This window comes from Tasmannia lanceolata, unplaced genomic scaffold, assembly GCF_043159265.1.
Source record: "Tasmannia lanceolata isolate RefF3 unplaced genomic scaffold, GAP_Taslan_0.1 ptg000037l, whole genome shotgun sequence".
In the NCBI taxonomy this organism is placed as follows: Eukaryota; Viridiplantae; Streptophyta; class Magnoliopsida; order Canellales; family Winteraceae; genus Tasmannia; species Tasmannia lanceolata.
Window position 1 is genome coordinate 47637831 of NW_027518714.1, and position 13629 is coordinate 47651459.

At 40.5% G+C, this 13629-nt stretch overlaps 2 protein-coding genes across 2 annotated transcripts in view; both read left to right on the forward strand.

The window, feature by feature from the left end:
* Nucleotides 1-9795, forward strand: part of LOC143860062 (sieve element occlusion protein) — a 28708-nt gene extending 18913 nt beyond the window's left edge. Inside the window, exon 8 of the mRNA XM_077370576.1 lies at nucleotides 9601-9795. Within this exon, the coding sequence (XP_077226691.1) occupies nucleotides 9601-9715 (115 nt within the window). The 3' untranslated portion in view covers nucleotides 9716-9795. The remainder of the gene's footprint in view (nucleotides 1-9600) is intronic.
* LOC143860061 (uncharacterized) lies at nucleotides 351-9595 on the forward strand. The gene is made up of 3 exons (XM_077370575.1): nucleotides 351-1289; nucleotides 1726-2982; nucleotides 9270-9595. Exons 2-3 carry the CDS (start codon nucleotides 1728-1730, stop codon nucleotides 9287-9289), a joined length of 1275 nt encoding a protein of 424 aa, XP_077226690.1. The 5' UTR covers nucleotides 351-1289; nucleotides 1726-1727; the 3' UTR covers nucleotides 9290-9595.
* Nucleotides 9796-13629: the final 3834 nt, after the last annotated feature.

Consider the following 13629-nt stretch of genomic DNA (forward strand, 5'->3'; position numbering starts at 1 on the left):
TTCTTTTTAGAGGCACAATCAAATATGAAATCTTATTTAATAGGGACTGTTACACATTAGGATAGTTAAATGACCTTGGTTTACTTACTAATGTGAAGGGGAAAAAGAGGAGTTTTTGTCAACGTCAACGTCGTCCTAGAGAAAACAAAACAAAGTCAGAAATTCGTGCAAGAGGTAGGTGATCCTACCCTATGTCAGTGTATTATCAAATAATTACATTAGCTAAGTTGAAAGCTTTCTATTTCAATTTTTGCATATCTACTTTGACTTGGAACTTCTTTTGGAGAAGATTTTTACTGAACGTTTTTTTTTAGTATGTCATTCTACATAGTTGAATATCATTATGCATGGTATCCTTTAGTCTTGACATGTTTTCATCCCTATACATAAAAAGCTTTATGAAGAACATGATTTAGAAAACTAGAATTCATGAAGCAACAATTTGAAAAGCACTTTGTTTACGATATGTTTTCGTAGATTTGAAATGAGGGAAGTTCCCTATGGCTTGAAGCGTTACAAATTTATGGCATGGTATTGCAAACATTAAAATTGCTTCTCTCTATAATTGCATACAGTCTTGGTATGGAATGGATTCCGCCAGTAAGGTTGATCTCTGGTGGGGATCTAGTGCCCAACCTACCAGTGGGTGAGTACACTGGACGTGATCACGTAGACCGGTCAAATTTTATCTACCCGTAAGGTTGATCTCGGGCGGCCAGTAGGGAGTCCTCTGGCTATTGATATTGTGACATTGCGCACTTTTGGACCTGTGAGTCCTGCGAACGAGTGTTCGCCTTGGGTTACGCTACTTGCCAATAAGGTTGGAAATTGGCCACAGAGAAGACTGTTATGTTTGAAAATATATTACTGTTAAGTATTTGATTTCCAAGTGGAAAAATGCAAAATCAAGTGTTTGAAAATATATATTCTTGTCATTGATTTCCAAGTGAAAAACTGCATAACCGAGTGGTTGGAACTGTTTTGTAAAAACATGTATTTTTCTTATATAGCTTATGTAGAAATGATCTTTTTAATTCTTATCAATTTCTGCATTGGCTAAATTTTATGGCATGCTACGTCTTTTCCGCACAAGTTTGTTTTTGGTTTTCCTATTAGCTGGCTTGGATTTGGAAAACCGGCTGGGCTGTTAGCTCATTATGTGGTTTAACAAATTTCAGATACAGAGGAGCGGCAGTAGATTTGCTGAGATCAGGCACTTGGATTGGAGCCTAGGAGATTTGTTCTTTATTTCATTGTTCCAATTTAGAAACCTTTGATATTTTATTAAGGTGATTGTCTTGAAATAATTATTGTTGGATTTAGACTTATGGACCTAATCTATATTTGTATTTCATTATGAGACTAAAATTTCCGCATTTATTAGTTACTCTGATTGTTGAGAATAGTTGATCGAAAAAGGAGCCTTGCATGCTTGTGGGGGCGACCCTATGGGCGTGCGGCGGCTGTCACGTGCGCCTTACCTAGAATTATGGGTTCGGGGCGTGACAGTAAAGTGGTATCAGAGCAATAGGTTTAAGAACCGGTAGGACCTTAGGCAAAGGCAAATTGTATTTTTACTACAGGACCTTAGGCAAAGGCAAATTGTATTTTTACTACTTAGGTAAAGGCAAATTGTATTTTTACAATTTTTACTACTTACCTTCCGATTAGATGTAGGTATTTTATAATCTAGAGCCTTACTAGTGTTTGCTATTGTTGGGATAGGTATGGCTCGTACCAAGAGAATGACTGACCTTGCTCGTAGCACGACCCGACTTCAGCGAAACCCTATACCGGCTCCAGTGCAGCCAAATCAGGCGCAAGAGGAGGAGCCTCCCACCCCTATCATCCATACTGCAGAGGGAGGGACTCATCAGGAAGAGCAAGGGTTACCCCGATTAGAGCGGATGATGGAGACTTTGGTTGGGGTGGTGACCCAACAGCAGCAGCAGCCTCAGCATCATCCGCCACAGGTCGAGCCTCGTCAGCAGAATAGGATGACCGAGTTTCGGAGGATGGCCAATACATTTGGAGGGACCACTGATCCTCTCGTGGCTGATGAATGGTTGCAAGAGACCGAGAAAATCTTTGAATTTCTGGGGATGGCAGCGCCGGACAAAGTAGTAGCTGCCACGTTCATGCTTAGAGGAAGTGCAGATGCTTGGTGGAAGATGGAGAAGCGTGTCAGGGGGAGCGCTATCATTGCATGGGATGAATTCTCTACAGCTTTCTATGACAAATATTTTCCTGATAGTGTGAGGATTCTTAAGGAAAATGATTTTTTCAATTTAAAGCAAGGGAACAGATCTGTCATAGATTATGAGGCAGAGTTTACGAGATTGGGGATGTTTGCACCCATATCGGTCATGGAGGACGACGGGCTTCTTGCTCGCCGTTTCCAAGACGGACTCAGGGAGCCTATCAGGCATCGAGTAAAAGATTTCCAGCTTAAAACCTATGCAGATGTGTTGAGTAAGGCTTTACAGGTTGAGGAAGGAGTCATCAGGTCCCAACAGCATAGGGACCAGCAGAAGAAGAGATTCAGGGCAGGAGGTCAGCAGGATGGCCAGATTTCAGGAGAGCCATCTAAGAGGCCTAATTCCTACCGCCAGGGAGGTGGATCACAGCAGAGGTCAGGCGACCATCGCCCGCAGCATCAGAGTGCTGGTCAGAGGTCTAGCTTGTGTGCCAAATGCAAGAAACATCATGCAGAAAAGGATTGCCCATGGATCACTGGGGCATGTTTTGAGTGTGGCCAGTTGGGTCACAAGGTAGCAGATTGTCCTCGGAAGAGAAATTTTCAGTTTTCAGGAGCACCCCCAGCAGCGCGAGTTCCGCCCACAGGAGAGAATCGGGCACCTCCAGCGGTGCGAGTCCCGCCCACAGGAGAGAATCAGGCATGGAATAAGAAGCAGAGGATCCCAAGCCGAGTCTATGCACTAACCGAGCAGGACGCTATGGCCTCTAATGCAGTGGTGACAGGTATGTCATTAGTTAGTTGTTGATATTCTTATTCATATAAATGTCTATAAAATTTCAACGTATTGCATTTTGATGTTTGCTTAGTTAATAGTGGGAATAGGTTAACCTATGTTTGCTTAGTTAATAGTGGGAATGGGTTAACCTATGACAGGTACCCTTCCAATAGCTTCGGTCTATGCATGTGTATTATTTGATTCGGGTGCCTCACATTCTTTTATATCATCCCGGTTTGTTGTGAAGCATGGATTAGTTCATGAGCCTTTAGATGTAGAGTTATGTGTAGACACACCTGTAGGAGGTAGCCTGATTACCGACAGGATTTGCAAGTCGTGTGCAGTGAAGATCGGTGACAGGGAGTTACCCGCTGATTTGGTAGTCTTGGAGATGAAGGATTTTGATGTTATTCTTGGGATGGATTGGCTGGCTGCTAATCATGCCAGCCTAGACTGTCACAGTAAGTTAGTGACTTTTCAGATGCCAGGACAGCGAAGGTTCAGTTTTATTGGTAGTCCTGGTGGTGCGCCCACCCAAATCATTTCGGCTTGCAAGGCTAGCAGATTGTTAAGGAAGGGTTGTGAGGGATTTCTTGCCTCTATATCAGAAGTCAGTCAGGAGGCCCTCAGGCTAGAGGACATCACAATTGTACGAGACTTCCCTGATGTATTCCCTGAAGACTTGCCGGGGTTGCCTCCAGATAGAGAGATCGAATTCTCCATTGATCTTGTACCTAGCACGGGTCCCATTTCTAAGGCTCCCTATCGAATGGCTCCAGTAGAGCTTAAGGAGTTGAGTGGGCAGTTGCAAGAACTTCTTGATAAGGGGTTGATCAGACCTAGTGTTTCTCCTTGGGGTGCACCAGTGCTATTTGTGAAGAAGAAAGATGGGAGTATGCGGTTGTGCATCGATTATAGAGAGCTAAACAAGGTAACTGTGAGAAATAAGTATCCATTGCCCAGGATCGAGGATCTATTTGATCAGTTACAGGGGTCTAAAGTATTCTCTAAGATCGATCTTCGCTCGGGTTACCATCAGTTGAAGATCAAGCCAGAAGATGTGCCCAAGTCAGCTTTCAGGACTAGATATGGACACTACGAGTTCTTAGTGTTGCCATTTGGTTTGACTAACGCACCCGCGGCATTTATGGATTTGATGAATAGGGTGTTCAAGCCATTCTTAGACAGATTTGTAGTAGTGTTCATAGATGACATCCTAATCTACTCAAAGAGCCATGAAGAGCATGAAAATCACTTAAGGCAGGTGTTGCAGGTATTGAGAGCAGAGCAGCTATATGCGAAATTCAAGAAGTGTGAGTTTTGGCTTGATAGAGTGGCTTTTCTGGGGCATGTGATTTCTAAGGATGGAGTGTCTGTGGACCCCCAAAAGATTGAGGCCGTAGTGGATTGGAGCAGGCCGTCTAATGTCGCCGAAATTCGCAGTTTCTTAGGTCTGGCGGGATATTACAGGAAATTCGTAGAGGGATTTTCACGGATTGCCGTACCACTGACCCGTCTAACGCATAAGGGAACCAAGTTTGAATGGTCTGATAAGTGCGAGGAGAGCTTCCAAGAGTTGAAACGAAGGTTAGTATCGGCCCCAATCCTCACTATACCATCTGAGAGTGGAGGATTCACCATATATAGTGATGCCTCTAAGAGTGGTTTAGGTTGTGTGTTGATGCAACACGGAAAGGTAGTGGCCTATGCCTCCAGGCAGTTGAAGCCATATGAGCAGAACTATCCGACGCATGATCTAGAGTTAGCAGCAGTAGTGTTTGCATTGAAAATTTGGAGACACTACCTTTATGGGGAGCCATGTGAGGTCTTCACTGACCATAAGAGCCTAAAGTACTTGTTCACGCAAAAGGAGCTAAATATGCGTCAGAGGAGATGGCTTGAATTGCTACAGGACTATGACCTGACCATCAGCTATCATCCAGGGAAGGCTAATGTAGTAGCAGATGCTTTGAGCAGAAAGGCCCAGGGTAAGATGGCATCTTTGATAACTAATCAAAGGCAGATCATTGAGGACTTGAGGAGGTTGAGTATTGAGGTAAGACAGCACGAGCCTGGTCTGCAAATTGCGAACCTGAGAGTTCAGCCCACTTTGTTAGAGAGAATAAAGATTTCTCAGAGTACTGATGAGAGACTCCATAAGATCAGGGCAGAAGTTGAGGCAGGATCCCAATTAGATTTTCGAGTCCATGAGGATGGGTCCTTGAGGTTCGGAACTCGGTTGTGTGTGCCTGCTGATGCGGATCTCAAGAGGGAGATTATGGATGAGGCCCATAGTTCTACTTATTCAGTGCACCCTGGAAGCACCAAAATGTACAGGGACCTCAGAGAAATTTTCTGGTGGAATAACATGAAGCGAGAGATTGCAGAGTTTGTGGCTCGTTGTATAATCTGCCAGCAGGTCAAGATAGAGCATCAGAGACCTGCCGGGAAGTTAGAGCCCCTCCCTATTCCAGAGTGGAAATGGGAGCACATCACTATGGATTTTGTGACCGGTTTGCCAAAGACATTGAAGAAAAATGATGCCATTTGGGTTATAGTCGACAAGTTGACTAAGTCGGCTCACTTCTTGGCTTATAGAGTGGGTTCGACATTGGATCAGATGGCAGAGTGGTACTTGGAGGAGATTGTCAGGCTACATGGAGTGCCAGTGTCGATTGTGTCTGACAGAGACCCAAGGTTCGTGTCTCAGTTCTGGAGGAGTTTCCATAAGGCTTTGGGAACTAGGTTGAACTTCAGTACAGCGTATCATCCACAAACCGATGGCCAGTCAGAACGGACGATCCAGATATTGGAAGACATGCTGAGAGCATGTGCCTTGGATTTTAGAGGTTCTTGGGATCGGCAGTTACCTTTGGTGGAGTTCGCATACAACAATAGCTACCAATCCAGCATTCAGATGACCCCTTATGAGGCCCTCTATGGTAGAAAGTGCAGGTCTCCCATCCATTGGGATGAGGTTGGTGAGAGGCAGATTTTGGGCCCGGAGCTAGTGCATCAGGCAGAAGAAAAGGTTCAATTGATCAGAGAGCGTCTCCGAGCAGCACAAAGCAGGCAGAAGAGCTACGCTGATGTCAGGAGGCGTGAGCTTGAATTTGAAGTTGGAGATCGTGTTTTCTTGAGGGTGTCTCCCACTAAAGGAGTGGTCAGATTTGGCATTAGAGGAAAGTTGAATCCCAAGTATGTTGGGCCATACGAAATTCTTAAAAGGGTCGGGACAGTTGCCTATCGCCTTGCACTACCACCCAGTTTGGCTGGGGTGCATAATGTCTTCCATGTCTCTATGCTGAGGAAGTATGTTCCGGACCCGGACCGTGTAGTAGAATTGGCCCCTTTGCAACTCAGAGAGGATATGTCATATGAGGAACACCCGGTGCGTATCGTTGATCGAAAGGACCAAGTTCTTAGAAAACGCACCATTCCCTATGTCAAGGTACAGTGGAGAAATCACTCTGAGCGAGAGGCAACTTGGGAGCTTGAGGAGGAGATGCAGGAAAAGTACCCCCAGCTTTTTCAAGCACCAGGTATGTGAAATTCGAGGACGAAATTCTTTTTAGGGGGGTATGATGTAATACCCGGTCCCAAGTATTTGGGTAATTATCCTTATCAAAGTGAACATATGATTTTTTTTTATAATGGGTGTCATTATAAAAAAATTAAGCCAAGATTAATTGTTAGAAATGGGTGTTAGTATCAAATAAAAGTTGTGAATTTTCTTTGATATGGGTAATAATATCAAATGGACTAAAGTTAAATTAGGAATCAAATATGCAATCATTTTCAATATTCAATCATAAGGTAACAATCATGTGCTATTATCATCAATGACTAAAGTTAAATTAGGAATCAAATATGCAATCATTTTCAATATTCTATCTTAAGATAGCAATCATTTCAATATTGAAAAAGAAAGAAATGTGTGGGATGTTTGGAACCTTACGAGACTACAACCTTCTTCTTTTTTTTTCTCTCCACTCTCTTCCTCTCATTGGATGAAGGTTAGTTGGTTAAATTAGGAATCAAATATGCAATCATTTTCAATATTTTATCTTAAGGTAGCAATCATTTCAATATTGAAAAAGAAAGAAATGTGTAGGATGTTTGGAACCTTGCGAGGCTACAACCTTTTCTCTCCACTCTACAACCTTTTCTCTCCACTCTCTTCTCTACAACTTTCTCACCACAACCTTTTCTCTCCACTCTCTTGCCTACAACTTTTTCTCTCCACTCTCTTCTCTCATTGGATGAAGGTTAGTTGTTGTGGGATTTAGAAAGGGGTGGTGTTGATGAAGGTTAGTAGTTGTGGGCTTTAGAAAGGGGTGGTGTTGATGAAGATTAGTTGTTGTGGGCTTTAGAAAGGGGTGGTGTTGATGAAGGTTAGTTGTTGTGGGCTTTAGAAAGAAGAAATATAGGTGTTGGATGTAGTTGTTGTGGGCTTTAGAAAGAAGAAATATAGGTGTTGGATGTAGTTGTTGTGGGCTTTAGAAAGAGGGAATATAGGTGGTGTTTGAGGCCATTGAGATGCTTGTAACTCTCCTACATTGGGATGCTTGTAACTCTCCTACAAGACCAAGTTCTACACCACTTTAGAACCATTGCAAAACAGTCCTAGAAGCCATTGCAAAACAGTCCTAGAAACCTCTGCAAATTGCTATTGCTGCCGGTAAATAAACTACTTTCCACCATCTTGTTGCCATAACCTTGTGTCCAAGAATCAAGGCCTACAAGACCTCATATTCCATCACATATGTCTTGAGATCAACTACGGTTGGGTGGATCTTCATCACGAATAATTGCCAAAAATCTGTAAGTTCATATTCTTGTCTTGAGATCAACTACGGTTGGGTGGATCTTCATCACGAATAATTGCCAAAATTCTGTAAGTTCATATTCTTACTCAGTCACCTTCTAGTTTCAGCTTTGCAAATTCCCTTCCTTGACAAGAACAAAAAGGAGGAAAAGAGTAGTCTTAATTAAATAAATTTGGTTGAGCAAATGGGATTGGAGTTTAGGTGCGAATAAATTTGGTTGAGCAAATGGGATTGGAGTTTAGGTGCGATGTGTTAGAAATGAGTTTTTAGAGCCGTCCTAATTTCTTTTCTTTTTAGAGGCACAATCAAATATGAAATCTTATTTAATAGGGACTGTTACACATTAGGATAGTTAAATGACCTTGGTTTACTTACTAATGTGAAGGGGAAAAAGAGGAGTTTTTGTCAACGTCAACGTCGTCCTAGAGAAAACAAAACAAAGTCAGAAATTCGTGCAAGAGGTAGGTGATCCTACCCTATGTCAGTGTATTATCAAATAATTACATTAGCTAAGTTGAAAGCTTTCTATTTCAATTTTTGCATATCTACTTTGACTTGGAACTTCTTTTGGAGAAGATTTTTACTGAACGTTTTTTTTTAGTATGTCATTCTACATAGTTGAATATCATTATGCATGGTATCCTTTAGTCTTGACATGTTTTCATCCCTATACATAAAAAGCTTTATGAAGAACATGATTTAGAAAACTAGAATTCATGAAGCAACAATTTGAAAAGCACTTTGTTTACGATATGTTTTCGTAGATTTGAAATGAGGGAAGTTCCCTATGGCTTGAAGCGTTACAAATTTATGGCATGGTATTGCAAACATTAAAATTGCTTCTCTCTATAATTGCATACAGTCTTGGTATGGAATGGATTCCGCCAGTAAGGTTGATCTCTGGTGGGGATCTAGTGCCCAACCTACCAGTGGGTGAGTACACTGGACGTGATCACGTAGACCGGTCAAATTTTATCTACCCGTAAGGTTGATCTCGGGCGGCCAGTAGGGAGTCCTCTGGCTATTGATATTGTGACATTGCGCACTTTTGGACCTGTGAGTCCTGCGAACGAGTGTTCGCCTTGGGTTACGCTACTTGCCAATAAGGTTGGAAATTGGCCACAGAGAAGACTGTTATGTTTGAAAATATATTACTGTTAAGTATTTGATTTCCAAGTGGAAAAATGCAAAATCAAGTGTTTGAAAATATATATTCTTGTCATTGATTTCCAAGTGAAAAACTGCATAACCGAGTGGTTGGAACTGTTTTGTAAAAACATGTATTTTTCTTATATAGCTTATGTAGAAATGATCTTTTTAATTCTTATCAATTTCTGCATTGGCTAAATTTTATGGCATGCTACGTCTTTTCCGCACAAGTTTGTTTTTGGTTTTCCTATTAGCTGGCTTGGATTTGGAAAACCGGCTGGGCTGTTAGCTCATTATGTGGTTTAACAAATTTCAGATACAGAGGAGCGGCAGTAGATTTGCTGAGATCAGGCACTTGGATTGGAGCCTAGGAGATTTGTTCTTTATTTCATTGTTCCAATTTAGAAACCTTTGATATTTTATTAAGGTGATTGTCTTGAAATAATTATTGTTGGATTTAGACTTATGGACCTAATCTATATTTGTATTTCATTATGAGACTAAAATTTCCGCATTTATTAGTTACTCTGATTGTTGAGAATAGTTGATCGAAAAAGGAGCCTTGCATGCTTGTGGGGGCGACCCTATGGGCGTGCGGCGGCTGTCACGTGCGCCTTACCTAGAATTATGGGTTCGGGGCGTGACAGCAATCACTCAAGGATCATCCCTTATGTTAGAGACTCTAATGAGGAGATTGTGATCTGTGAAGAATGCAAACGTCCCATGGAGAAGTGTGTTCTCTATCAATGTATGTTGAGATAAGTTATGGAAAATGAATATTTTGTAATTGGGATAGCTTTGTTTAGTTTGTCCCACACTTGGGCCTGATGTAAGATTTTATAGCTTTGTATCGCCAACTTGGCATCCATGTCATGTGTAGGTGGCTTGGGTGGAGTACCAAGGTTGTTTTGAATTAAATGCTGAAGACTTTTCTACAACTAGTTCATTTATTAGTCCTAGTAAGTTATATTTCATAAAGTGGTCTAGTAAGTTTAGTTTCATTAACTAGTGTCTAGTAAGTTGAATTGCATTAACTAATGTTTAGTAAGTTGTGTTTCTTTAAGTCTAGTAAGTTGTGGTGTTGAGAATTATAGTAGTTAATGCTTTGTGTTTCTTTAAGTCTAGTAAGTTGTGGTGTTGAGAATTGTAATAGCTAATGTTGTGCAGAGATTTCCATGTGTAGTTAATGCTTTGTGTAGAGTTTCGTTTAGGGTTCTACAAAATGCGTTGTATGAGATGAAGATGAGAATTTTAGATATCAATTTGGTTGAACATTGCTCCCGTTTCCTCCTCTTAGTTATGTTCTTGTGTTCTAGATTGTTTTTCTTCCCTCTTTATGACCCGCATTAGTATCCCTTTTCAAGAAAACTGGTACTGGTTAGTAAAAACATATCTTTAATGATTTTGTTAGTGGTCTTAACACTGTTAAGCATAGACTTAAATGTAAGGAAATAAGTCAAAAAAGAGATTGCATAAAACCAGTATGGTCAACTAGTCTATAATTTTACACGGTGCTGCGCAAAATATATTACATGTGGCAAGTGCACTGATCCAAGGTTTTAAATTTCGACCGAAATATGAAATTTCAGGTTTCAGTCGAGACCGAAACCGAAATTGGGTTAAGCCAAAACGTTACAAAATTTCGGCCCGAAATTTAAAGAATATCCAGAATATCCCTAAAAAATCTGAATTTTATTCGTTATTTAATATTATCCTGAAATTTCAGCCGAAATTACATGAATTTTCCCGAAATTCCCTACGGGATAAAATATTACTTTTTCCTATTTCAACGGATTTCGAACGATATTTTGAAATTTCTCCTAAAATTTCGGTTTCGGTGAGGACCGAAATGCATTCCGAAACCGAAATTTAAAATCTTGTATGTGGATGGAGACAGGGGCCGTTTGGATATGTGGATTTTAGAATCTAGGTTTTAGCTTGAAAACAGTGTACAAGAGGGTTCATGATCAAGCTGTTGTGTGCTGTCCTGACAGTGTTTCTTGGATTTTAAGTAAAAAATCCATGTTTTAGAAATCTCTCCCGCATCCTGCACCCGGAAACATGGGATGATCTGCTGCTCTCTCACTGATGAAAAGAAGGGCAAGAAATTAGAAAACGATGGCTGGTCCGCTTCTTCTCTCGTCTCTCATATACAATTTTGAAGAAATCCCAGATTCTAAAATCCGCGAATCTAAACGGCGCAATTACTAGGATCATGTTTGTTAATTATGAAAAACGAGTGGCTTCATGGAAGAAATAATACATTTCTTTTGGAGAGAGGATCATCCAAATAAATGCGACTTTGGCAATCCTTCCCATCTATTTCATTTCTCTAATTTAAACACCGATGAAGGTACCTAACAGAATCTAAAAATTGCAATAAATAAGATTTTTTATGGAATGGTGGGACTAAAATAAGAGACTAAAACATCCTATGAAACGAGAGAAAATGAGCAATACAAATAAAGGGGCTTGGAATTGATCAACTGAAACTAAACAATAAAGCTCAACCTGGGAAATAATTATAGATTAAACAAAGAAAAGATGCCTTGTGGCATTAATTGTTGAGGATAAATAGGAGAAGAAATAGGGGGAGGGGGAGATAAGGTTCCCACCAATAGGTAAAGCATCAAGAGTATAGAGGTCCACTTGTATATCAAGACTCTTGTTTATGTCTACAGTTACAATAAGGGTGGGGAGGGGAGAACGTACTAGGATTTGGGAGGACTTTACTACAAGAAATAAAGTCATTAATCACGGACAAAATCCGTTGCCATAAGTCCAAACTCCGTAGGCAAATGCCTTCGGCGATACCATCGCCAAAATGGGCATCGCTAACTATATTGACGACAGTTAGGGCGATAGTATTACATTCGTCACCCATTAAGGGATAAATAGCGACGGGTGAAGAAATTGAAGATGAATCAGACAAGGATGGAAACCATTCATCTGAAACAGCCTAAAAAACAGAGTACCCGGAAGAGAGTCAGGATGAAAACTCAGAAAACTCCTTCAATATCTCAACAATGGATACCACAGATGGTTCCAAAAAAGCTTGAAGGAAGAAAGCAACATGAGAAGATGACCATCATCTGATCAATTTATTGACAGTAGAGCAAGAGGACAGCAAAGAAGGTCCAGCATTTGAAGAATACAACGAATCACGGTAGAAAGTTCCACATAAAACTTGGCCAAGGCGTCCAGAGACCCAATATACTCCGTCAAGCTAGTCGATTATGTAACTCATAGGTATTGAGCCGATTTCCTAGGTCTAGTGTTCCTTTTCCCGAGTTATGGATCTCCCTTCCTCGTGTATTTCGAGTTAGGAATGACGTATTGTGCTATGTATGTATCTTCTCTCTTTATCAAATAAACCGGTAGGGGTCCATGCCAAACCCCAGCTTACCCATCAAAAAAAAAAAAAATAGCGACGGGTGGTGCCGTCATGGAAGACGAATTTTTTTTTTTAAAAAAAGAAAAAGATTTTTCCCTTACCACGGTGTAATCATTCCGTCACAACTAAAATGCCGTCGTTATATATGAGTTTTTAGCGATAGCCATGTCCCTCATGCAATTCTCTGAACAAAATAGTGGTGGGTAAAGCTGTCGTGAAATTTATTTTAACACTTTTTATATATGTTTAGCGGGTTTCTTAACAGTCGCTAAATATATTTTATTTAAAAAAAAAAAGAGAGAGAAATGATATTTGCCCCCATTTCTTCCCCCAGCCACCTTCTTTAGCATAAAAAGTGTCATAAATACACTAGGAGATGGCCTAGGAAAGAAAAAGGGTCGAATATATCACTTCCCAAAAACCAATTTCATTAATCAATTGTGGCATTACAGAAAATAAAAATATAACCCATAATTGTGTGGCTCTTTGGCTTAAAGTCATGACTATGCTCCTGGAGTTCAAATCCCCTGGGCCTATGCACATGGTTTACGGGTGATTACACGCATCCGTAGGTAATAGTCCTGCCCTAAAAATTCGGGTGGGGATACCCTATGTCATAAAAAAAAAATTCATTACAACATGTGAAGTCACAATGGTTATTTTACGATAGTTGAGTTACAATGCAATTGTTCTCCAAGCATATATGCAAGGATCTCCTTCATCTCCTATATGATCATGATGACAGGAGATCTTCCGAAAAGAATTTGTTAGGGGGGCCTGTTTCCTAACTAACAGAGTCTCATTTGCTCTTTGTATAGGAGACCTGGTTGATGATACAACCTCAAAAATTGATGAAGGTGCTGATGAATACTTAATCTGCCTTTTGTTCCATCCTTAGCCCAAGAAAACCATAGAGTCAAATATGGCATCTGCTCTAAAACTTTCCTCTTAAAGGAATTCCCAGGTCTTCCTCCAAGAGAAACATATAGTCAAATATAGCATCTACATTATTTCTGTTCTACTCTTTTAATTTCTCATATCCACTTTGACAAATGAACAGGACTTGGAGATCAATAGATAAGAACATTAATTTGGTGACTTTGATCATTGAATTATGGTTGATATTTTATCTGTATTGCTGAGGAATACCCAGTTAAGGGCTCTTCCAGTACTCACAAGGATTAACTTAGGCCAAGTGTGTCCTGATAAAGTATATAATTTTTCACCTAAGGTATTAATTTAAATTTTTGTGTATTTTTAATTATATCCATCATATGAGTTT